Source organism: Trifolium pratense, linkage group LG2 (genome assembly GCF_020283565.1).
Source record: "Trifolium pratense cultivar HEN17-A07 linkage group LG2, ARS_RC_1.1, whole genome shotgun sequence".
NCBI lineage: Eukaryota > Viridiplantae > Streptophyta > Magnoliopsida > Fabales > Fabaceae > Trifolium > Trifolium pratense.
The window spans coordinates 52,889,215-52,913,302 of NC_060060.1; the positions used below are offsets into that span (position 1 = coordinate 52,889,215).

The 24,088-nt window shown below is 33.0% G+C and overlaps 1 protein-coding gene and 1 pseudogene across 1 annotated transcript; both read left to right on the plus strand.

Annotated features, from left to right (window-relative positions):
• The first annotated feature begins 5,976 nt into the window (after positions 1-5,976).
• Positions 5,977-7,000, plus strand: LOC123904926 (annotated as a pseudogene).
• A 3,914-nt stretch (positions 7,001-10,914) lies between these two features.
• LOC123908203 (putative multidrug resistance protein) lies at positions 10,915-17,301 on the plus strand. The gene is made up of 7 exons (XM_045958762.1): positions 10,915-11,375; positions 11,494-11,548; positions 11,933-12,117; positions 12,375-12,832; positions 13,113-13,653; positions 14,147-16,086; positions 16,878-17,301. The coding sequence occupies exons 1-7, from the start codon at positions 11,187-11,189 to the stop codon at positions 17,239-17,241; spliced, it is 3,732 nt and encodes a 1,243-aa protein (XP_045814718.1). The 5' UTR covers positions 10,915-11,186; the 3' UTR covers positions 17,242-17,301.
• Positions 17,302-24,088: the final 6,787 nt, after the last annotated feature.

Sequence of the window (24,088 nt, forward strand, 5' to 3'; positions counted from 1 at the left end):
TTTTGCATCAATCACGTCTTTCCATTTACCAAAAATATACCTCTACAATTGTTGATTTAAAAACAAAAATGAAATTGTGGGAGTAGTAGTTTACACTATTTTCAGGAAAGAGTAGGAGCATCCAATATCCATCATATAAAGAATTTCATTTTTAGATATCATGTACCAATAACTTTATTATATCATTACTATCAATCACATTTTTTCCCTAATAAAGGTAATTTACATATACCAATGTTTATTGAGTTAAACCTCTCCAGTGGAAGGAATGGTCTAAAGGCTCTAATTCTCTCTTGTAAAATTACCAACATAAAATAAAAATAAGAGTAATGAAAAAATGGGGCATGGTTTGAGTACCCTTTATGGTGCAACCAAGGGCACACGGTTGGCCACTTAGACCCATCCCATAATATATTAGCTACTTAGGGTACTTATTAAATACTACTACTAGAGCTGTAAAAAGGGCCTTAAGGGGCCGGCCCTTTAAGGGGCGGACCCACTTATTTCTGATTATTAATTTTATTTAAATTTTAAACACAGTTTTTTTAGGGTGCCGATCGTGGACAGTGCTGATTGAAGAAAAAGAGAATAAGTTCACGACACTAGAAAAATTGTTTAAAATTTAAATAAAATTAATAATCAGGAATAAGTGGGTCCGCCCCTTAAAGGACCGACCCCTTAAGGCCCTTTTTACAGCTCTAACTACTACCATTGGAGTACCACACTTCTAAAATATTTTTTATTAAAATATTTTTTTTTTCATGGACCCACTTTATTTTATATATTCAATTTGAATTAATAGATATTTATATAAAAACACAATTTTTTTTTGGTACATCACAAAAACACAATTTAATATGAGGTATTATTTAGCCGATGATATTTATTCACAACGGGCTACACTTGTCAAGACAATTCCAATGGCACAAGTAGATAAAAGAAAATTGTTTGCCCAACATCAAGAAACAGTAATAAAGGACGTGGAGCGTGCATTTAGAGTGCTTCAATCTCGATTCACAATTGTACGTGGCCCGGTGCGTAATTGGCATATGGATACAATTAAACATATATTATATGCATGCATTATATTGCATAACATGTTTGTGGAAGACGAACGACACACGTATGCTGGTCATTTTAATTATTCTTATGATCAGCCCCCAACAATGATGTTTCAACAAGTGACACACATAATGATCCTCATCCAAATCTCGCACCATACCTTCAAAGAAGAGCACAAATTCAAGATAGGCGAGCTCATCTTCAACTTCAACATGATCTTGTCGAGCATATTTGACAACGTTTTGGGCATGATGATCAACAAAATTAATTATTTTTAAAATTATGTAATGTTATTTTAAATTATTTTTTAATTATGTAATTCTTAAAATTTGGCAATATTATTTTAAATTAAATTTCGAATTTTAATTATTTTTTCAAATTATAGAAAAAAAAGTACTTACTAATTTTGTTTTTTGTTTTTGTTTTTATAAGCGTACATACTAATTTTGTAATTTTATCATTCAATCAATTTATATTATAAAATATATAATTAAATAATAAGTTATTGTAATGATGTGAAGTTATTCATGAGACCCATTTTAGAACTTTTTAAGAAGTGCTCCATTGGAGGGGTTGAGTACCTACTCCCTCTGTCCTAAAATGAGTGAGCCATTTTGACTATATGTAATTCAGATATCTTGTTTTGACCTTATTTTTCTACTAATAAATAAAAACAAATATTAGCATATAAGATGTTGTTGGATTTATCTCGATGAATATTTTCAAGCTATTATATTTTTATAATTTGTACTATTGTACAATTAAAAATATTAATCGTCAAAGTTATGCATTAACATGCGTGACGCAGTCAACTGACTCACTCATTGTGGGACGAAAGGCGTATTAAATACTATTATTAAAAATATTAAATTAGTAATGTGTCTATGTGGAACCCATTTAAGTACTCAAAGTTAAAGTGCTTGATTGTTGATGCTTTTAGAGCATCTACAATGAAGATACTCATTTTTTAGTATTTAATTGGGCCTCACGAATACACATCACTCATTTATAATTTTTTAATAATAGTACCTAATAAGTACTCAATCCCTCCAACCCTACATCTCTTTAAAAGTTCTAAATAGGCCCTACTAATAACACATCTCACCAATAACTATACATCTTTATAAATGAGACCCACAAAAACAAAATAGGTACTAATGCTTATTGTAGAACCAGTACCTATTAAGTACTCAAATGAGTATTGCTCTAATAATAGTACCTAATAAGTACCATGAGTACCTAATAGGTATTACACCATCGGAGATGGTCTTAGAATGATAAAAAATGGTAAATTTAGTCTAACTAGACTTGGAAATGAATGGATACCAGACAGACCACCTTTCCTTCAAAAAAAAAAAAAAAAGACAGACAGACCACCTTGGAAACATCATTTGTACGGAGCATTTGTTCTATAATCTATGCCATGCTCCATCCCCTGTCCATTGTGAATAACAAATTTTGTTTTTAACTGAAGAAGGTGACTTTTAATGTACATTAGTTGTCATTTTCAAGTAAATAGAAACATGATTTTCTTGACCAAAAAGAAACATGGTTTTTTTCTTTCTTCGCGGAGTCTAAACATTCATAGAAGCAAATAGAAATATGATTTTTTCTCTTTAAAATCAAACTCAATTGATAATACCGATGTTTTTTTTATAAGCATAATACCGATGTTTTTTTTTTGACACAAATAATACCGATGTTGTTAGATTATAGTAGTAGTACATTTTTATCCGTTTCAAATTTATAATCTTATTGTTTTATGTCTAAATTTTGAGAATAGATTATCTCAATGTTACACATGAGAGAGTCCACCTTGAAGTTGCCAGGAGAGTGGAAGAAAGACATAACAAGGTAAATCAGTCTTTTTTTGTTAAGAGTTAAAATCTCAATAGTTGAAATAAAAATAAGAAAAATAAACTAGAGAAAATCTCCTCCATGAATTTCTACAATAAGATAAGAAGAAATATGATTTTTGGATAAATGCGACAATTTAACGGTAATTCTAATACTCCAATTGCAATTGAACTGGATGATCATAAAAAGTTAGAACCGATTTGTGAGAAAGCAAAAAGTATGCCTATCTCGGCTGCAGGGGTTAAAATAGTTCCAACTGCTAACATAGAAACTGATAAGATTACAACTGCAAAATCCATTTCTGCAGTACCACTGCGAAGTCCAATTTCAGACATGACAGCAGCCCGTGGGATCCTTTTCACGATGGACATTATAGTGATAAAGCTGATGACACTGTACAACACCAAGAACCCGAAACTGACAACAAGCGGTTTAATGATGAGCACGTACGGTAAGGATATCATTTACATGGTCTCTGTGGGATAACAAGAAAAGGTTTCAGTTTGCTCCGATTGGTCAGACGATTCACAGGATGTGCCTGAGACGCAAGTGGAACTATCCATAAGCAATTATCCTACCGCTATACCCGAAACAACGCAAAAGCTTGTGATACTGCCATATGAAGAGTTTGATGAGGTGGTTCAAACAGACCTTGGGCTTGGAGTGATTAAACAAGCTTGGGCCGCCATGGAGAAAAGAGAGAAGCCTTTCACCCCTTTTATTTCTAAAAGCCAAAAGAAGAAGAAAAAACAATTGTCTAGGAGTATCGGGCAACCATATAACACTTGTTCTAGAGGTGACACATCTCACATTTCCCTATAAAATGGGACACGGTTTTGGCAAACCGGAAGTTAGAGATCTTTGTGAATTCCCTTCGTGGGGAAGGTTGTTTTGTACTATGTTATTTTGACTACTTTTGGGGTAAGGTATAGTCCCCATGTACATATATATATTTTTCTATTTTCATTTATATTAATATGAGATATATATAGTATAAAATAAGAGTGTTTAGATGTGTGAAAACATATGTATCGTTCAATATTAAAAGGTGTAAATTTTAAAATCAGATTTTAATTATTTTTAAATATGAAATTCCTACAAAAAATCTAGACCGTTGATATTAATTACACGGTCTAGATATGATCGACTGTAGTACATCCACCTCTCTTTAACCGCATGCAATTCAGGTCAGACTTTCCCACCTTATGTGTGGACGTGTGGTCCAACCTAATATATAGGTTTTGAGTTAGACCATTTACAACGGGTGATGAATGAGTGTTGAGAGTTTAAAATGATTGGAGGAGGTGTGTTGAGATTGGGTGTTGAATGATGTGGAGGAGGGAAGAGTTGAAAAAACTCAACTATGTTGAATCTGAAAAGGAGGGACACACGACGCTTTCTTGCTGGCTGAAAGTTGGCGCGTACAACACACGCGTAGACAGCACGCATGATGGAGCAGAGGGACGGAAAGAGAAAGCGTTTTTTGACACGTGTTGCTATTTGATTGGCTGGTCGGATTTTTATCACAATAATACTTTGAACTCAATTATTTCATCGCAAAATAATTTTTTTTTTTTGTCTATAAATAGAGACCTGGTTCATTTGATTTGGACACAGAAAAAAAAAACAAGTTTTTCACTATCTTAATCTTATTATTATCTTTCTATTAGTGTTTATTTTGAAGTTTTAGTCTTTTTGTTTAGTGAAATGGATCCCAATAATCATTTCAACACCCAAATTTCTTCTAATTATCCCAAAAATTATCAAAATCCCAAAAAGTTTCAAAATCCAAATCAATTTTCCAACCAACATCCTCAAAACATACCTAATTTTGGTTTTGCACCAAATTTCAACCAGTCATCCTCTGTTCCAAACTTTCATCCATATTATGGATCTATGATGAGAAATCCATCTCAAACACTCCCGTTTAATGGTTATATGCCAATGGTGAATGAAATTTTTTCGAGTGGTGGTGCACCTGAATTTCCCGAATTTTCAACACAAATAACTATTGGTGGCATGACAGTTGCTAATGAAGTCACTCCAAATTCAGAGGATTCAACTCCTAAGAGTAAGAACAAAATTATTGGGGGATTAAATTAGTGGGTGAATTAAATTTAGAACAAGCAATGTTGTCGGGAGAAACCAGAAAGGTGAAACATATTGGGGTAAAATTGCAGACTATTGTAATGAGCATTGCTCATTCGATCCTTCGCGTGATGGAGTTGCATGCCGAAACCGTTTTAATTATATGAACAAAATACTGGGTAAATTGTTTGGCGCTTATGATGGCGCTAAGCGTTTGCAAAGAAGCGGTTGGTCGGAGAATGATGTTTTGGCAAAAGCGCAGGAAATATACGCAATTGGGAAGAATGTTCAATTCACTTTAATGGCAGAATGACATGCTCTCTGTGATCAACCACATTATAGTAGTCAAGTAGGAGGAAATATTGGCTCAGTAAGTAGCGGATCTAAGAGATCTCACGAGAGTGATGCATGTGGTTCAAACTCTATAGGATCTAATGCTCGTCCTATGGGTAGGGAGGCAGCTAAAAAAAGGTAAAAAGAAAAGCAAGGATGCCTTGGATGTGTTGGACAAAGAATGAATGGAATACAAACAAGGAGAAAGAGCTTGAACGAAAAGACTAACCAATTGATGAAAGAAAAGACTCAAACTAAGAAAATGAAATTGTATCTAAAGTTAAGTTCCGACGAGCATCTCAATGACCGGAAGAAAGAGCTGTTGGAAAAGTTGGCCCAAAAACTGTTTGATAATTAATTTCAATCAAATATTTGTCTGTAGTGTTTGCTTTAATTATTATGTTTGAATATGTCAGTGTAGTGTTTGATTTAATCATTGTGTTTGATATGTTAGTGTATTGTTTGCTTTAATTATTGTGTTTGAATAAATTATTGTGTCCACCACACAATTCTAATCCTTATATGATAATTAACTCTATACAATAACTTATTTTGAATCCGTTAGTGGTCCACCAATATCCCATTTATGTACCAATATCCCAAATCTCATCCAATCTACTTTCAATATCACAAAAAATGGATCCATCAGAATATCATTTTGATATCGCAGCCTACAAACAAAATAGTGAAATTGAAGAAACTTATATAGTCAATCGATTTAGAGAGCGTCAAAACAAAATATTGGAAGATAATGCACCTCGTACTAGAAAATATCTCAATAGAGATGATGCAGCGGCAAATCAAAGACTAATTGACGACTACTTTGCCAATGAACCTACATATGACGATGCAATGTTTCGTCGTCGGTACCGGATGCAAAAACATGTTTTTCTTCGAATTGTAGTGAAATGCGGGGGTTCCCAGGGATGATTGGGAGTATTGACTGCATGAACTGGGAGTGAAAAAATTGTTCTAAAGCATGGGAAGGTCAATTTACTAGGGGGATAAGGGAACCACCACAGTTATTCTTGAAGCAGTTGCATCTCATGATCTATGGATCTGACATGCATTTTTTGGATGTCCGGGAACGTTGAACGATATAAACGTTCTAGACCGGTCACCAGTGTTTGATGACGTGGAACAGAGAAATACTCCAAGTGTGAATTTCTTTGTGAATCAACGTCCCTATAATATGACATACTATCTAGCTGATGGTATATACCATTCCTATCCAACTTTCGTCAGATCGATTAGACATCCTCAAAGTGAACCCGATAAGTTATTTGCAAAATTTCAGGAGGGATGTCGGAAGGACATTGAACGTGCATTTGGACTGCTTCAAGCTCGATTTAAAATCATCCGTGAACCAGCTCGCTTGTGGGACGTAGCCGACTTGGGTATCATCATGAGGCCATGCATCATATTACATAATATGATTGTTGAGGATGAACGAGATTCATATTTTCAACGTTGGACCGATTTTGAGCAATCTGAGGAAAGCGGATCTACTGCACCACAACCATACTCGACCGAGGTGATACCCGCTTTTGCAAATCATGTGTGTGCTAGATCCGAGTTCCGTGATCCAAAAGGTCATCAAGAATTGCAAGCAGATCTAGTGAAGCACATATGGACAAAGTTTGGAATGAGACGTGATTGAAGATGATTTGTATCGTACTAATTACGTTGTTTGTGTGTTGCATTTTAAATTATTTGTATCGTATTAATTATCTTCCTTGTGTGTTGCATTGCGTTTTAAATTATTTGTATTGTACTAATTACGTTACTTGTGTGTTGTATTTTAAATTAATTATGATTTGTATCCTATAAATTGTTAAGTGTTTATTATTTTAATTTAATTTTAATCAATAATTATAATTTTATGTAATCATAAAAACAAAAATATAAATTTAAATAAAAAATATGAAATAAAAAGTGGTTTAGTATTTAATTTTTTTTTCACCACTAATTTAATTAATCTGGTTTGGGGGTCAATTCTGGCATCAAGTGGTTTCAGCCCCCTTCCGAGTAGTATTTAAAATTTAGTATAAAAAAAAGTAGTATTAAATTTTTGGTAGATAGTACTAGTTTTTATACTTTTTTAGAATTATTTGTTACTTTTTTTTGGTAAATTATTTTATATTAATCATAAATTCATAATTTTTAAATTAGAAAAAATAAATTAACATTACCTGCGGAATTTTCTGAAGTAGTGAAATCCGCAGGAAACTGGAGTGTCAAAATTCGCAAGAAAATCCTTGGGAATACCTGCGGATTTTCCTTAGATACCAAAATCCGCAGGAAAGTGGTCTGGGTGCAATAATCCGCAGGAAAATCCTTGGAAATACCTGCGAATTTTACTGGAATATCAAAATCCGCAGAAAATTGGTCTGAGTGCAAAAATTCGCAGGAAAAGCGGTGGGACTCCCCGCAGATTTTGTGCCGCAGGTAAATCCGCAGGAAAATCGCAAATTTCGTGGGTAGAGTGTTGAATGAAAAACTATTGGAGAGAGTAAAAGTTGAATGAATGTTTAATTGTTAGGTGGAAGATAAAGAAAATGACGTGGAGTGTTGGAGGTTGAAAAATCGGGTGTTTAGTTTTTGAACTATTGCTGATGATCTTAGGAAAACAAGTAATTAAACATGGAATGGAACAAAATTAAATTAGCCAATAGGTATAATTTCAATGAAGATACTATTGTAAAATATTGTACCTAATCACAATATTCATAATAATAAACAACATATTAATTTATGTAATTAAACAAATATGAATGATAATAAAATAAAATAGAGATTATAGAACTTATCTATGATTGTTGTATATCGCTGTCGGCACTACCGCGAAAGTAAACAACCACCGAGTCTCAAATAGGGAGAATAGTAAACCATGAAATAATACCTGAGGCGTGCTGATCGCACTGTCCTTAAGGATTTATCCGCCTCATAAGCGCAAATCCCCCAGGATTCAACAGGTCCTTCCCGGATATGTATCATATCCGAGGTGACAGAACTAGCAAGAAATAATTAAATACCGGTGATGTAATCCAGGAAGATAACTCAATTGTATGTGAAGAGGAAAATAATTTTCTATTTTAATAGTGTGATTTTTTATCTCATATAAAACAAAGGAAGAGGAAACAATCTCTTCCATGAGTATTTTCTCATCGCTTTCCATTATCTTCTATCACACTCTTATATGCAATGCCACGCAAAAAATCATTCCAAAGTAATTTCTACGTTGCCAATTACATAGCCTATTAATTAGGAATGAATGAGTATTGATACTAATGAAAAATAAGTTACACTTTGACCAAGTAGAATATATTTAACAAATAGTTATTAATACCATTAATTCATTTAAAACAATTTATAGAATTATTTTAATAAACTTTAAAATAAATTATAAGATCAAAATATCCAACAGATACTAGCAAGTTAATACTGCCTAGTAGATACTTTAGCAGGCTGGTTTTGTCCTGATGCTCCGTTTTCTTTTCAGTTGTTGTTATAGAATTGTTTTCTTCTTGTTGGACATTAGCGTTTCATTTTACCCTACAAAGTCAAATTCATTCTTATGTCTTTGGTTTTTAAGGTCCAGTAATATATTCTCATGTGAATGTGATTCATTTGCTCTATTCTCCTTATTCCGGGACAAAATAGTCACATAGCCAAGTTACTTAATTTGATTAGAATAATCACTAATGTTGTGTATAGTCCAGTAATATAAAAATAAAGTGTAAACGAGCTACTCTTTCAAACTAATATTTCTCTAATTATCACACACTTAGAGGAGAATTAATGTGCAGATTTTTTCACTAAACAACGCAGGGAGAACCTTCTTACTTCATGAATAATTTTTTTTTTAGCTTCCTTACAAAAAAAAGTGTAGTTTTAAGTTTAGTATGTATATAAGACATAATGTCTACATGACAATTAGAATCTTAATATTCAATTACACTTCGATAGGCCCAATAATCATGATCAGGGAACATTAATCCTGAACGTTATCTTTTACTATGTCGTTCTTCTATGGACTTTGTTATCAAATTGCAAAGTAACGCCAAATAAACACAAGCAAAAATTTCTCCTAAAAACACAAAAGAACATGAGCAAGAAATTGAAGAATGCCTTGTTCAAACTACAATGCCTCATGCTGATGCTACATTAGGCAAAATCGATAGGAATGGCGGCAATCCAATAATATATGCCATATGTTGGTATTAAAAAGTTTAAAAAACAAAAGAATACTACTTCCAGTGTCACATAGATAAGTAAGAAGTAGAAGAAAAAAAAAGAAAAACTCTTTTTGGATTAAGTGCATTTAAGTTATTATAAAAAGCACACACCCTTTCCAAATTTATCCTTAGAAGTTAATAGAGCTTTGGATGAAAACATTGAGAGTATGAAAAAATTTAAGGGTATATTTGGAATAGATGTATTAAATATAATAATTATAATAATTTTTTGCTTATATTTACGACTATCAGAATTTTATTTGTTGCTTATATACAAAATTGTCGGGAATACCTGATTAAAAAAAATACTAGAGCATTGTACCAAAAAAAAAAACTAGAGCATGGACTTTACGGTGATGAGTGTATTAATTTTTAAAATATTAATACAAAATTTAAGAAAAAAAATATTAAAGATAAATATTAAAATATTTACATTACTTCGTCTATCAACAAAAAAAAATTTACATTACATTAGAAAAAAAAAAACTAAAATTATTTTTTGCCTAGAAAATGAATAGAAATTACTTTGATCAAGGCTTCCGTTGTATTTGGAGATAAAGCAAAAAGGTGAGAACCCACTTAAAAAAAAAATAGCATTATTAAATGTCTCGGTGAATATAGTTCAGTCGATAGTAATATTGTATACATAGATTTGTAACAAAAAAAATAAAAATTGTATACATAGAGATTGGAGTTCGAGGTCAAATTCACCACTATTCACCTTAATAAGGTGAATTAATCACTACAAAAAATTCTTACCATTAGACTCACTTCATTGACAGTACAATAGGCAGTTTATTTTAAGATGTCCCGTGGACTTTTTCACGTATTAAAAATCATCCATAATATCATAATTGAGCTTTTTTTTTGGGGTACAATAATTGAGCTTTCTATATGTTTGATTAAAGATTTAGATGATTTTATATGATGTGATGTAACATCAAAGAATGTGATATATTTTAAAAAGACAATTAGAGAATGTGACGTGATGTGATGTAATTAGGCTAAAAAAGAATGATCATACAAACTTTTATATTAAGAGAATCATTCTTTGATTTGTATGATGGATATTTTATGAGAATTAGAGATTTTTTATTATTTGGTAAATTAGTCATCTAATTCTTAATATTGCTGCATGACTTGATAATAGGTGGTCCAACGGATCGTTGAGAGGCTTTGATATTGTCTTTAAATTGGGAGTTGGGCCTAACTCAATCATGCAAAACCGACTTTTAAGGTAAAGATTACCCTCACTTTATAAACACACATTCACACTATCTCGCAATCGACGTAGAACTTCTTTAAGACTCTTGGGTTGAGAATTAGATTTATCTGCATACATACATTTTGACAAAAGAAAATTTGAGTTGGACAGTTAAATGATTTTTATATATTAACACTAAGATGTGCCGGCCAATGTTATGTATGTACTATGAAATGTATATCAATCCATTTGGCAACATATAGGCAGTAGATATAAAACTTATGACGCAAACAAAGTATTTATTAATAAATTATAATAAGAGGTATGCATGTCATTAAGATTCATAAGACATATAGAAGCTGTAATCACTTGTGTTAATCTTGGCATGCTTCTAAGCTAAGAATATGGGAAACAAAGGTGGATTTTTCCGTTATGCAGATGGATTTGATAAGTTACTATTATTCTTTGGAACTTTGGGTTGCATTGGAGATGGTATACAAACTCCACTCACTATGCTTGTTCTTGGTAATTTGATAGATGATTATGCTCGTGGTGGTTCTGATCATACTGTATCCATTGATAATATCAACAAGGTAATTATTAGTAGTACATAAATAAATCAGTGAGTTATCTTATTGATCAATATTGTTAATATTCAAAATTTGAATTACTTAAAAACATGTGACAAAAATTTGTTCATCATTCTTTCAGTATGCTCTCAAGCTAGTTGGTATTGCCATTGGAGTTGCTTTTTCTGCTTTTATTGGTAAGTATTGCTTTATCTGCTTCTATTTAATTTGGTAAAAACACCAACAATGCATTTTTTTTTTCTTTTTTTAGCAAAGGTAATTTTTCTAATTTGTTTTGAGAACATTAAGAAGTGGATATCATGATTTGAATATGTTAAGAAGTCTCACATCTGCTGCGAGATGACCTGAATATCTATTTATAAGTGAGGCCAATCCTCACCTTACAAGTCAATTTTGTAAGGTTGAGTTAGTCTCAACTCCCAATTCTAAGATGGTATCCGAGCTTGGTTGACGATTTATTCGTTTATAAGTGAGGACAATCCTCACCTTACAAGATGGTTTGAAGAACCAATGGAGACTATAATATTGATTCCAATAGTGTGTATGATACTATCTTGCAGTAGGAGTATGTTGGACAAGAACTGCAGAAAGACAAACTTCGCGAATGAGAATTGAATATCTTAAATCAATCCTAAGGCAAGAAGTTGGTTTCTTTGACAAGCAAAGTAACTCTTCCACAACATTCCAAGTAATTGCAACCATAACTTCTGATGCTCAAACAATCCAAGACACCATGTCTGATAAGGTACTATACACATATTTTTACAACCTTCCTCGTCCTTTTAGTCTTTGATGGTTGCTCTTTACCCGTCCCAAATTGATCAGAATCCCCCTCATGTCTCCCCCCCACCCATCTACTGGGAGATATATCCTGGTAGTGCAAATTTTACTGGGAGATATCTTCCGGCAGTGTGTTTTCTAGTGTGAGCAATTCATGGGGTGCGAAGAGCAGCAACCATCTTAGTCTTTTGTGCTAAAATAATTTGTATCTGTTTTTTTCAGGTACCTAGTACTCTAGTTCATCTGTCAGCATTTTTCTCTAGCTTTATAGTGGCACTATTCCTCTCTTGGAGACTTGCAGTAGCTGCTTTTCCATTTTCAATTATGATGATCATGCCAGCACTCATATTTGGAAATTCTATGAAAGAGCTTGGTGGTAAAATGAAGGACGCGTTCGGAGTTGCTGGTAGCATAGCAGAACAAGCAATCTCATCGGTTCGAACTGTTTATTCGTATGTAGGTGAGAAGCAAACACTGAAAAGGTTTAGTTCTGCTCTTGAAACATGTATGCAGCTTGGCATAAAACAAGGTCAAACAAAGGGAGTGGTTATTGGAAGTTTTGGGTTGCTATATGCTACTTGGGCATTCCAATCTTGGGTTGGAAGTGTTCTGGTTAGGACCAAAGGAGAAAAGGGTGGCCATGTGTTTTGTGCTGAAATAAGCATTATTTGGGGTGGATTGTGAGTATCTTAACATTTTTTCCCTTTTGTTTCAACTTTCTTGCTATGTATGCTTTGTATCATGGTGGCTACGCCAGAATCACGGTGATCCACCGTGATTTCACAGAAGCTTTTGAGTAATCATGGTGGATCACTGTGATTCTGGCCTACCCACCGTGATACCAAACATAGGCTTAATAAATGTTTCAAGCTTTAAGATAAAGACTCTTGCTGAAACATGTTCATAATTGAACTTGGAACTTCATTTTTAGAAGTGTTGACTTAAATTTACCATATGCAGGTCTCTGATGAGTGCACTCCCAAATCTGGCTTCCATATTAGACGCAACAGTAGCGGCTACTCGGATTTTCGAGATGATTGACAGAAAGCCAACCATAAACTCTACCAAAGAAAAAGGAAGGATTTTGAAGCGTACAAGAGGAGAGATTACATTTAAAGAGGTTGAGTTTAGTTACCCTTCAAGGCCTGATACACCGATTCTACAAGGACTCAATCTTAAAGTTCAGGCATGTAAAACAGTAGGACTAGTTGGAGGAAGTGGTTCTGGCAAATCAACTATAATCTCTTTACTTGAAAGATTCTATGAGCCTACATGTGGTGAGATATTACTTGATGGACATGATATAAAGAGACTGCACCTTAAGTGGTTTAGGTCTCTGATAGGATTGGTAAATCAAGAGCCAATTCTCTTTGCAACATCCATAAGAGAGAACATTCTATTTGGAAAGGAAGGAGCTTCGATGGAAGATGTAATAGCCGCAGCGAAAGATGCAAATGCACATGATTTCATTGTTAAGCTTCCTAATGGATATGAAACTCCAGTAAGCTATGAGTTCTATCTCATTCCATTTACACTTCTTATCTTTGTTTTTCACTTTTATTGCACTTTTGTCCCCCGAACTTTCACAAACTTACGATTTTGGCACCTTAACTTTAGCCCCTTTTGCAAAAGGATGACCCACACTGATTTTGACCAAGTCAATGCACATGTGGCAAGTGACTCACATGCCACATCAACATGGCTTGCCACATATGCTGACGTGACATGAGTCAGTGTCCATGTGACAAGACATGCTGACATGACATGTGAATCACTTGTCGCGTGTGCATTGACCGGATCAACTGCCAAAGTCGCAAGTTTGTGAAAGTTAGGGGGCCAAAAGTGTTATTATGAAAGTTAAGGGGTCAAAATTGCAAGTTTGTGAAAGTTAAGGGGCCAAAATGCAATTTTGCCTATATTTTAATAAGCAAGAGTGCAAGACCAGATCCTAGACAGTAATTTTATAGCTTAAGAAAACACACTTTGTTTTTCAGGTAGGACAACTAGGAGCTCAATTGTCTGGAGGACAAAAGCAAAGGATTGCTATTGCAAGAGCTTTAGTAAGAGACCCTAAAATCCTACTACTTGATGAAGCCACTAGTGCTTTGGATTCACAATCTGAAAGAGTAGTACAAGATGCACTTGACATGGCTTCTAGAGGTAGAACAACGATCATCATAGCTCATCGTCTTTCCACAATTCGAAAAGCTGATTCAATAGTAGTTCTTCAATCAGGAAAAGTGGTTGAGTGTGGTTCCCACAATGAACTACTTCAACTAAACAATGGACAAGGTCGAATTTACACAAAAATGCTTCATTTGCAACAAATAAGTCAAAATGAAAATGCACAGCATCAAATAAACAAGAGTCCTCATGCAATGGAAAATCTAATAACAAGTTCACATTCAAGCTGGCAAAGTACACCAATTCATCATACATTTAGCGCCGCACAACCATTTAGTGCCATATATTCAATCAGTGCTATAGATTCTAGCTTTGATGATGACTACAGCAGTGAAAACTTGGAGAAACCTTACAGTTCCAACATCTCTCACTGGCGTTTACTACAAATGAACGCTCCTGAATGGAAGCATGCTTTGTTTGGATGCTTAGGTGCCATTAGCTCAGGAATGTGCCAGCCATTTTATTCCTATTGCTTAGGAATAGTTGCTTCAGTCTACTTTATAGATGATAACTCTCGCATCAAATCACAAATCAGGTTGTACTCAATCATCTTCTGCTGCATAGCTGCTGTGAACTTCATCTCAGGCATCATTCAACATTACAATTTTTCCATCATGGGAGAGCGTTTGTTGAAAAGGGTGCGAGAAAATTTGCTAGAGAAGGTGTTGACCTTTGAGATAGGCTGGTTTGATCAAGAGGAGAACACAAGTGCAGCAATCTGCGCGCGTTTGGCTACCGAAGCCAACTTGGTTCGATCCCTTGTTGCAGAACGAATGTCGTTGTTAGTTCAGGTTTTTGTCACTGCTTTGCTGGCTTTTGTACTTGGTTTAATCGTTTCATGGAGGGTAGCTATTGTGATGATAGCTATGCAGCCTTTGGTCATTGCATGTCTCTATTCAAAAACCGTTCTCATGAAGAGTATGTCAGGCAAAGCGAAAAGTGCTCAAAGAGATGCTAGTCAATTAGCAATGGAAGCTACTACCAACCACAGGACTATCACTGCATTCTCTTCCGAGAAAAGGATACTAAATTTGTTCAGAACTGCTATGGATGGTCCAAAGAAGGAAAGCATCAAGCAATCATGGATTTCAGGTTCTATATTGTCTATGTCACAGTTCATGACAACAGCATCTATAGCTTTGACTTTTTGGTATGGAGGCATACTATTAAATCATAAACTTGTCGAATCACAGCAACTCTTACAAGTTTTCCTGATTTTGATGGGCACTGGCCGACAAATTGCCGATACAGGAAGCATGACTTCTGACATATCTAAAAGTGGAAGAGCCATTAGTTCAGTATTTGCAATACTTGATAGGAAAACACAGATTGAACCTGAAGATACTAGACACAGAAAGTTCAAAAAGACTTTGAAGGGTGATATAAAACTGAAAGACGTGTTTTTCTCGTACCCTGCAAGGCCAGACCAAATGATTCTCAAGGGCCTAAATCTTGATATTGAAGCTGGCAAAACAATAGCATTAGTAGGACAAAGTGGCTCAGGAAAATCTACCATCATTGGCTTAATTGAAAGATTTTATGACCCTATTAAGGGTTCAATATTCATAGACAATTGTGACATTAAGGAACTTCATTTGAAAAGTTTGAGATCACATATTGCATTGGTGAGTCAGGAACCTACCCTCTTTGCAGGAACCATACGCGACAACATCGTATATGGTAAGGAAGATGCATCAGAGGATGAAATCCGAAGGGCTTCACGTCTTGCAAATGCTCATGAATTTATAAGGTACGTACTTTCTAATCTCTCTATCTCTTTCAGTGATATAATTAAATGATTAATGATAAAACAACTTAATGAATTGCTTATAGAATGACTTAATGAATTGCTTATAGAATGAGCACTTATCATATATAAGTCTTAGAATTGAGAGTTAGACCTAACTCAACTATACAAAACTGGCTTGTAAGGTGAGGATTGTCTCTACTTTATAAATATATATTCAGGTCTTCTCGCAACCGATATAGGACTCTTTACACACCCCTTCGCACCCAACACTATCGGATTTGGTGCGTGAATATAAATGGTGGGTGACCCGATCAGAAACCTGATAGCAGGTGGTCTGACAGACGTGGAGGAGGTTCTTATACCATCTTAGAATTGAGAGTTAGACCTATCTCAACCCTACAAAACCGGCTCGTAAGATGATGATTGCCTTTACTATATAAACATATATTCAGGTCATATCGAAACCGATGTGAGACTCTCAACAATAAGTATTTATGTATAAAGTAATTTTTTAACAAAGGATAAACTAAATTCAAACTGTTTTCATATAAAATATAAGCCGTTTTAATAAACTATTTTAAATAAATAAGCTGAAAACAATTTATGGACATGTCATAGTTGATTCTATAAACTCTCACAAACATTCTCACAAGTGTTTATGTCAGTAGATAAGCTCAAATAAGTCAATTCAAATGAGTCTTTATTCATTTTAATCTATAACATACACAAAAACTATTTGCACTGAAGTTGAAATTTTATTGATTTTCATTGCAAAAACTTGTATGATGCAGTTCAATGAAAGATGGGTATAATACATACTGTGGAGAAAGAGGAGTGCAGCTATCAGGAGGGCAGAAGCAGAGAATAGCGATAGCTCGAGCAATGGTGAAGAATCCATCAATTCTTCTGTTAGATGAGGCAACAAGTGCTCTTGACAGTGTGTCAGAAAATCTAGTACAAGAAGCTTTGGATAAAATGATGGTTGGAAGAACATGTGTAGTTATAGCTCATCGTTTGTCAACTATACAAAGTGTTGATTCCATAGCTGTGATTAAAAATGGAAAGGTGGTAGAACAAGGTTCTCACTCAGAGTTACTGAACAATAGATCAAATGGGACTTATTACTCTTTAATTAGGCTACAACAGAGTCACTAACCTTGATATTGCATGAACAATTACTTAATATGATGAGTTTCTGGGGATTACTGTTTTCTACAAGTGCTGTTGAAACCATTTTCTTTCATATCTTTCAGTAGTTGCATGCTATGACGCACATACACGAACACCAGACACGACACGGACACTAACACGTCGACACCAATAATAATTTAAGAAATGACACAATTTAATGTAATTATAAGTGTCAGTATTGTGTCAATGTCCGACACCGGGATACGTCTAATATGAGAAACGTCCGTGTTTCACAGGTTGCATGTGAAAGAATTATATATAGAGGGTGGTGGGACTTGTGTGACACTAGAAGTGAGTTTGTCTAACAATAATGAGGATTATTTACATAAACTGGCCAAGCACATATATATTAGTCCATACTCTTCATAGTCTCATTTCTTGGAAGATCTGTAAGAAACAAAGCTCTCTAATGGTGTTCATGAAAGGAATAAGGCGATGTTATTGAACCGACGAGACCTCAAAGTCATAGTTCAACTGCTTTAAACTGCTCAAAGTGAGACGCGATGTTTTCTCTTTAGGCCTCCCATGTATCTTTTATACCCAAAATATTCCAATTTTGCCTTGATAAAAACTTCGGTTCGCAGAAACCGAAGTTTTTTCTACTTCAAATTCATGAAAAATTCGGTTAACAGAAACCGAAATTTTTATTATAGGGCAAAAAAATAAAATCCAGAGGAAAAAAAAAACCATTGAAGGCCTAAAGAGAAAACATCTTGAGACGCGGTCAATACATTCAAATAACTGAATCAGATACAGTGTCAATCCAAAGTTGGCTTTTTTACTACAATAGCACAGTTTTAAAAGTTGGCTTTTTTACTACAATAGCCTACCGTAAAAAAATAAAATTAAATACCAAACTATCATCCTTTTTCTACTATGTACCAAAGTACCATGGTTTTGCAGTGATTTAATTTTCACCCTTAGAAGTTGCTACCTAGAAAAACGATTACCTTATTACCAAATTTTCATAATTTCCATTTTAAAAGCCCAAGAGAAATCGGTGTGTGGAGACACGATTTCTCAACACCATTGCTTCTTCTTTTGTTTTGTTATGTTTGTAAAACTAGTTTTTTAATATAAATAATTGATTTATTTTTTTACCCTGCGAAAATTATGTCACTTTTCCTAGCTAGGGTTCAGCACGAACTCACGATCTGACTCAAACTAGGAGCAGATTGTGTCTCAGGTCAACAACTGTAAAAAGATCAGACATGATCGGTTGCATACAGACGATTGCGGATGACCGGTTGCAAACATACGGATGTGGGTCACTAAAATTCTATCTTTTGATAATTGAAACGGACCGAACAACCATTGTGACACAAATTAATATTTTTCCTTCTCTTTCAATTTCATATACTTTTTTGCTTTGTTGTTTTTATAACACTCTTGTTGTTCCTATTAATTAATTAATTAATTTAATTTTGTTTGCAGCATGTTGTTCAACTTACTATTATCATGAGAAGAAGCATCCTATCTGATACTTTTTCCTCCTAATTTTCACTTTCTCTGTGACTTTATCCATTGGATTGAAATGTGTCTTTGCTGGTGCTGTCTTCGCTAGTGATGACAACCAATTATATGATGTTTTTAGTAGTAAATTAGGATAATTTTAATAGTAATTGAAACCCAAAAGCAAGTAAATACCTGGAAAAGTGAAGTTACAAGACTCAGAAGCAAGAAAAGTGGAAAAAACAACAAAAATGGGCAAAAATGTAATAAACATAGATGTATAGCACTTACACCATTACACAACAAAAGAATGGATCAATTAATCCAATTCGCACCACTCATAGTTCCTGAACGAACAACATAAGTGATTTCACAAAACAAACACAACAAAATTGTTAGACAAACACGACTGACAAACAATACTCACTTGGTCTGACTGCACAGACCTGCTCTGATCGACACATAACCCACACAGTCTGAAGACAACGGGGCTCTGAAACCAATTGTAACACCCAAACCCATTATTTAAGTAATTATACCTTTATAAAAAAAAATCTCAAGGTACGCAACGGAAAATCACAATTTATTTATAAGATATTGGTTCAAGGTATTACACTCCTCATTACAAAAATAATATTAATGTATTTAGTAAAACTGTGTTTATACAACTTAAATCCTCTTTATGAAAAGATACATTTTTTCAAATAAATACAATAAGTCATAAAGACTCTATACACTAAGTACACCCCTTTCCCGTGTCACAATCAGAGCGGAGCTTCACCAACACTTGAACAGCTAAAAACGCATAACCTGTGGGTCTGGTCCCAAACCAGTCAAATACACAAAACAGAGAGTTAGATAACATAAACATCAACATACTAGTGTGGGAAATATACTCACACTTCATCATTATTATCATGCATATTCTAACTCACAAATATACATTAATATCTTCATTCAATAATAGATTACAAGATAATTGTAATCAAAACATCATTTATAAACAACAAAGCATCACAAGCATACATTCTCAATCTTAGTTCAATTATAAGATTATTAGGCATCAACACATAGAAGTATCTTTTAGAGTTAATAAAACATCTAACACTTCAATCAATTATAGATTACCATATAATTGTAATCAACACATCATTTAGCAAGTATAGACAATTCATCACAAGTTCCAGATATATGTCACACACCAATTATCACGTAATGTATACATAATCCTAATACAATCTAATGCCACAACTCATGCTATGTCACCCGAGACATATCTAATGCATGTGGTATCATATTCTTTATTAGAGTATCTCACCTCTAATATACTTCTTTATCGGATAAATATAATCTGATATCCTTCTTTATTGGGTTATCCAATATCCCTAATATAATTCATTAATGCATGTATGTTTTCATGAATACTCTCACACAATCATTTTAATTAGCATTAATTTATTCCTTTACTAATGTACTATCCAACATTACTTCTTTATTACTAATAATGCATTTACTCAAATTTTAACACATTACTAATAATATAAGTCAATTGTATTAAGCATGCATTATCTCACAAAACAAACTCCGAAATCAGATTCTACACGAAAACCTGAGCAAAATAGGTTTCGGGTGCATAAACCATCAAAAGTTAACAAAAGTCAACGGTCAACGCATAAATTTGACCGAGCTGCGCCCAGACGCAGGAACCAGCAGATTTTTCCGAAAATATTGCGCTAGGCGCAGAAAAGCTACGCCCAGGCGCAGGGGATCAGTCCAGATCTGTCAGAACGCGATTTTGAGCATAAAAACACTTATTTTGACCCAAAATCACTTATTTCAACTTCATAAAACATACCACACTTAGAATATGTTTATACATGTTCAAAAGCACTTAAAAAGCAACTTATTAACATCAATAATCACTTATTTCATGGATTTTGACACATTCATATACAAACTCATCAAACACAAAGTTCTTGACAAAACATCTACAAATTCCCATTTAAAACTCCACAAATTCGTTCATACAACTTGTTAAGAGGTTATTAAACATGTTATGATCAATAGATTTCATTTTCCTTAAGAAAAATTCCACAACCCAAAACGAAAATGAGTGAAAGAATTTGGGAATGGAGGAATCGACATCCTCCCCTATATAGTTAAAATAATAAAATTATATTCTTAAAGCAAATAATTAAACATAAAAAATAGGAAACTTTAAAAGTAGTTATATTGTAGTTTACACGTTTAGGAAATTAGGAGAAGTAGTAAGACTATGCCGCTCTACTTTTAAAAATAAATAAAAACGGAGGAGACTGGATCGATTCTAATTTTAAACTAAAGTGAATTTTTATTAAAAAAAATAAACAAATAAAAAAGTAATGGGATTGGAAAGTGTTACAAAAAAAAATGAGAATAGATTTTGATGAAATATGTACCACGTGTATACCCTGAGAATATCACGCGCGTACCGCGAAAGTACCACGTGTATACCCGCATGAAAAAACAAAAAAAAAAACCTCAGTACTTTGAGGATACGTACCATGGGAGTACCATACGCGTACCGGTACCTGGTACGTACCCGATACCCGGTACGTACCCGGTACCGGTACTCTGTCTAAACGGAGTACCCGTACAACATAGGAGCGGCCATAGTCACCATCCTGGGTCATCATTAGGTCAGTTGCTATTAACATGCTAGCTCCTTCAATTTTTAAATCATTGAATTGAACATTCTAAGGACCATCAAAATAATTTTAAAAACAGTGGTACAAATAAGCCAACAAAGAATCCGATGAAAATGAACATCATATATATTATTCACACAAAAGAGATGAAGAAAGTACCTTTGAATGTTAGCTGAAGAAAAAAATGAAAAAAAATGAAAAAATGGTTACAGAATAACTTGAGTAAGATGAAGAAAATACCAACCAAATATAAAGAAATAGACTTTGATGATTTTCATTGACATGGAATACACGTATATATAGAATGTAATGTACATCCAGGAAATATAAAGTAATAAATGTAAATAATTGTAAATAATTACAAATAATGATATGAGATATTGTGGTACTAATTGTGAGGTGTATTGCTTAATGAGTAAAGTGAGTAATACGAGATAATCAATGTGAGAAAGAAATGCTAGTGATGAAACGCCAACTCATCGTGAGTATGAATAGTCAAGAATGTTGTTAGTGAAGATGAGATATATGAGAATTAATTGCCAAAATCACATGAGAAGATAATTGTTTTCACAATGCAATGTACAGTTTCTTTGAAAAAAAAGTCCCAAATAATATAAAAAATAGATTTTCTTTTATTTAAAATAGAAATAATTTATACAAAATTATTATATTTTATAAATCATACTTTCTATTATACGAAAATAAATTTAGAAACTTGACATAGAAATAATATATATACGAATTTGTTTTTATAAAATTCATTATTTATATTGTGTTTTTAATTTAAAACTTGTAGTTCAATTTTATCATTTATAAAAAAATAAAAATCAAATAACTACGTTGATGTTGTGTGACTATTAAAATACTATATGGAAGCTGTAACCAAAAAAAAATACTATATGGAAGCCATTCAGACTTTATCTTGAATCAAGCATAAGAGTGATAATAAATCATAAAAAAAGCGATCAAAACATAAGAGTGATAAATCATTGTTAATGAGTTGATTGTTCAAATGCAACTGTACGTAAGGGTAAAAATTGCACTTTTTCCAAACTCAATTATGATAATCCACATAAAACAAACCCACTTAAGATAATGTGTTGATCAAAATATATAGTAATCACTAATTGTTGAAACAAAAAATAATCAAGTTAATGTAACAAATCTACACTTTCTTCTACAAATAAATAATATTGATCTATTACACATGATATTGATGAATAAAAAAATGTGAAACAAATTGATAAAGAGTACAATTAGATAATAGTAATACGTATCAATTTTAAAAGTCTACATATGTCATTACAAAATTATTCATCAATAATTGTTGTTTTCGATTCCGTGACACATTTCAAAGCATTCTTGAGATCAAAAAGACACATTTAAATCTTCTCTCCAAAGCTTTCTTAAAAAAATAAAGTAGAGAAAATCATTAAAAGATAAAAGAAGAACAAAATAAAGAATAAGAAGTTGGAGAAAAAATCACATAAAACGAAAACAACTAAAGAGAAAAGAGTCGAAAAACTATGAGTTGTAATGTTCACACAAAAATGATATATATAGAGAGAGAAAAAAAGGACATATGAGTAATTTTATCTTTAATATGCAATTATACCCATTAAAGACAAATATATTAATTCCATTTTTATTTTTAAAAACATGTTATTAAATAAGGTATATTTCATTCTAATATATAAGGTATAATTTTATATATATAAAATTATAACCGGCATATGAGGCACTTATATTTTTCTACGTGACCCTATAGGATTAGGAACTTATTTTAAAAACAAAAATTGTTGTGTACGAAATAAATATATAACTGGCTTTAAAAATAATTAAAATTGAAACAATAATAATATAAAAATTTAAAAGAATTAAAATTAATTGACCCTAAGACCGAGAAAATAAAGTCTGATATGAATTTGCTAAACCAAAGTCAAATGGACAATTATGGAAATTATGAAAGTGATCAAATTGCTTAAGTGAATTTATTGTGAAAAGCATAACAACATATTCAATGGTGATACCATTTTGAGTATCATACATTACTAACAAGTGGTCCCTATAATGTCATGTAATATTTATGCAACTTATGCATATTTTACTCCAATGGTGATATCATTTTTTTTATTATCATACATTAATGACAAACGATAATGTTTTGACATATATGGAAGCTATTAAATTGAATTTAGATACAAAAATAAACATAATAATAACATTAAATTGATGATACAGTACCTTATTTAAGATACCGGTATCATCAATTTTGATACCCTCTGTGTCACGTCATGGAACTCCAATGATAAAAAAGTTAAGGTATCGTATCATTAGTATGTGAAACTCTCTTAAATACCCTTGTTGGAGATGCTCTAAGAGAAGAGGAGCATTGTGTGATTGCCAAGTGTACAAATTCCTTTGATCAAAGGTCCCAAATAATATAATACTAGTATAACTTACCCGTGCATTCGCACGGGTTAATGCTCAATGAAAAATATAAGATCATTTTATTGACGCATTAAAAATATGAATTATTAAAATTTTAATTTTTTTTTATTTTTTTTAATTATTTGTAAAATTAATTTTATATTTAATGTAATAATTTATTTAAATATGATAAATGATACAAATTTTGAATATTTAAGAGAGGAATGACTGAATAGAGAGTG

Coding starts and splice junctions, on each gene's coding strand:
- LOC123908203 (XM_045958762.1), top strand. CDS start 11,187: ATGGGAAACAAAGGTGGATTTTTCCGTTATGCAGATGGATTTGATAAG. Junction 11,549..11,932: donor TGCTTTTTCTGCTTTTATTG/GTAAGTATTGCT, acceptor ACTATCTTGCAG/TAGGAGTATGTTGGACAAGA. Junction 16,087..16,877: donor AATGCTCATGAATTTATAAG/GTACGTACTTTC, acceptor TGTATGATGCAG/TTCAATGAAAGATGGGTATA.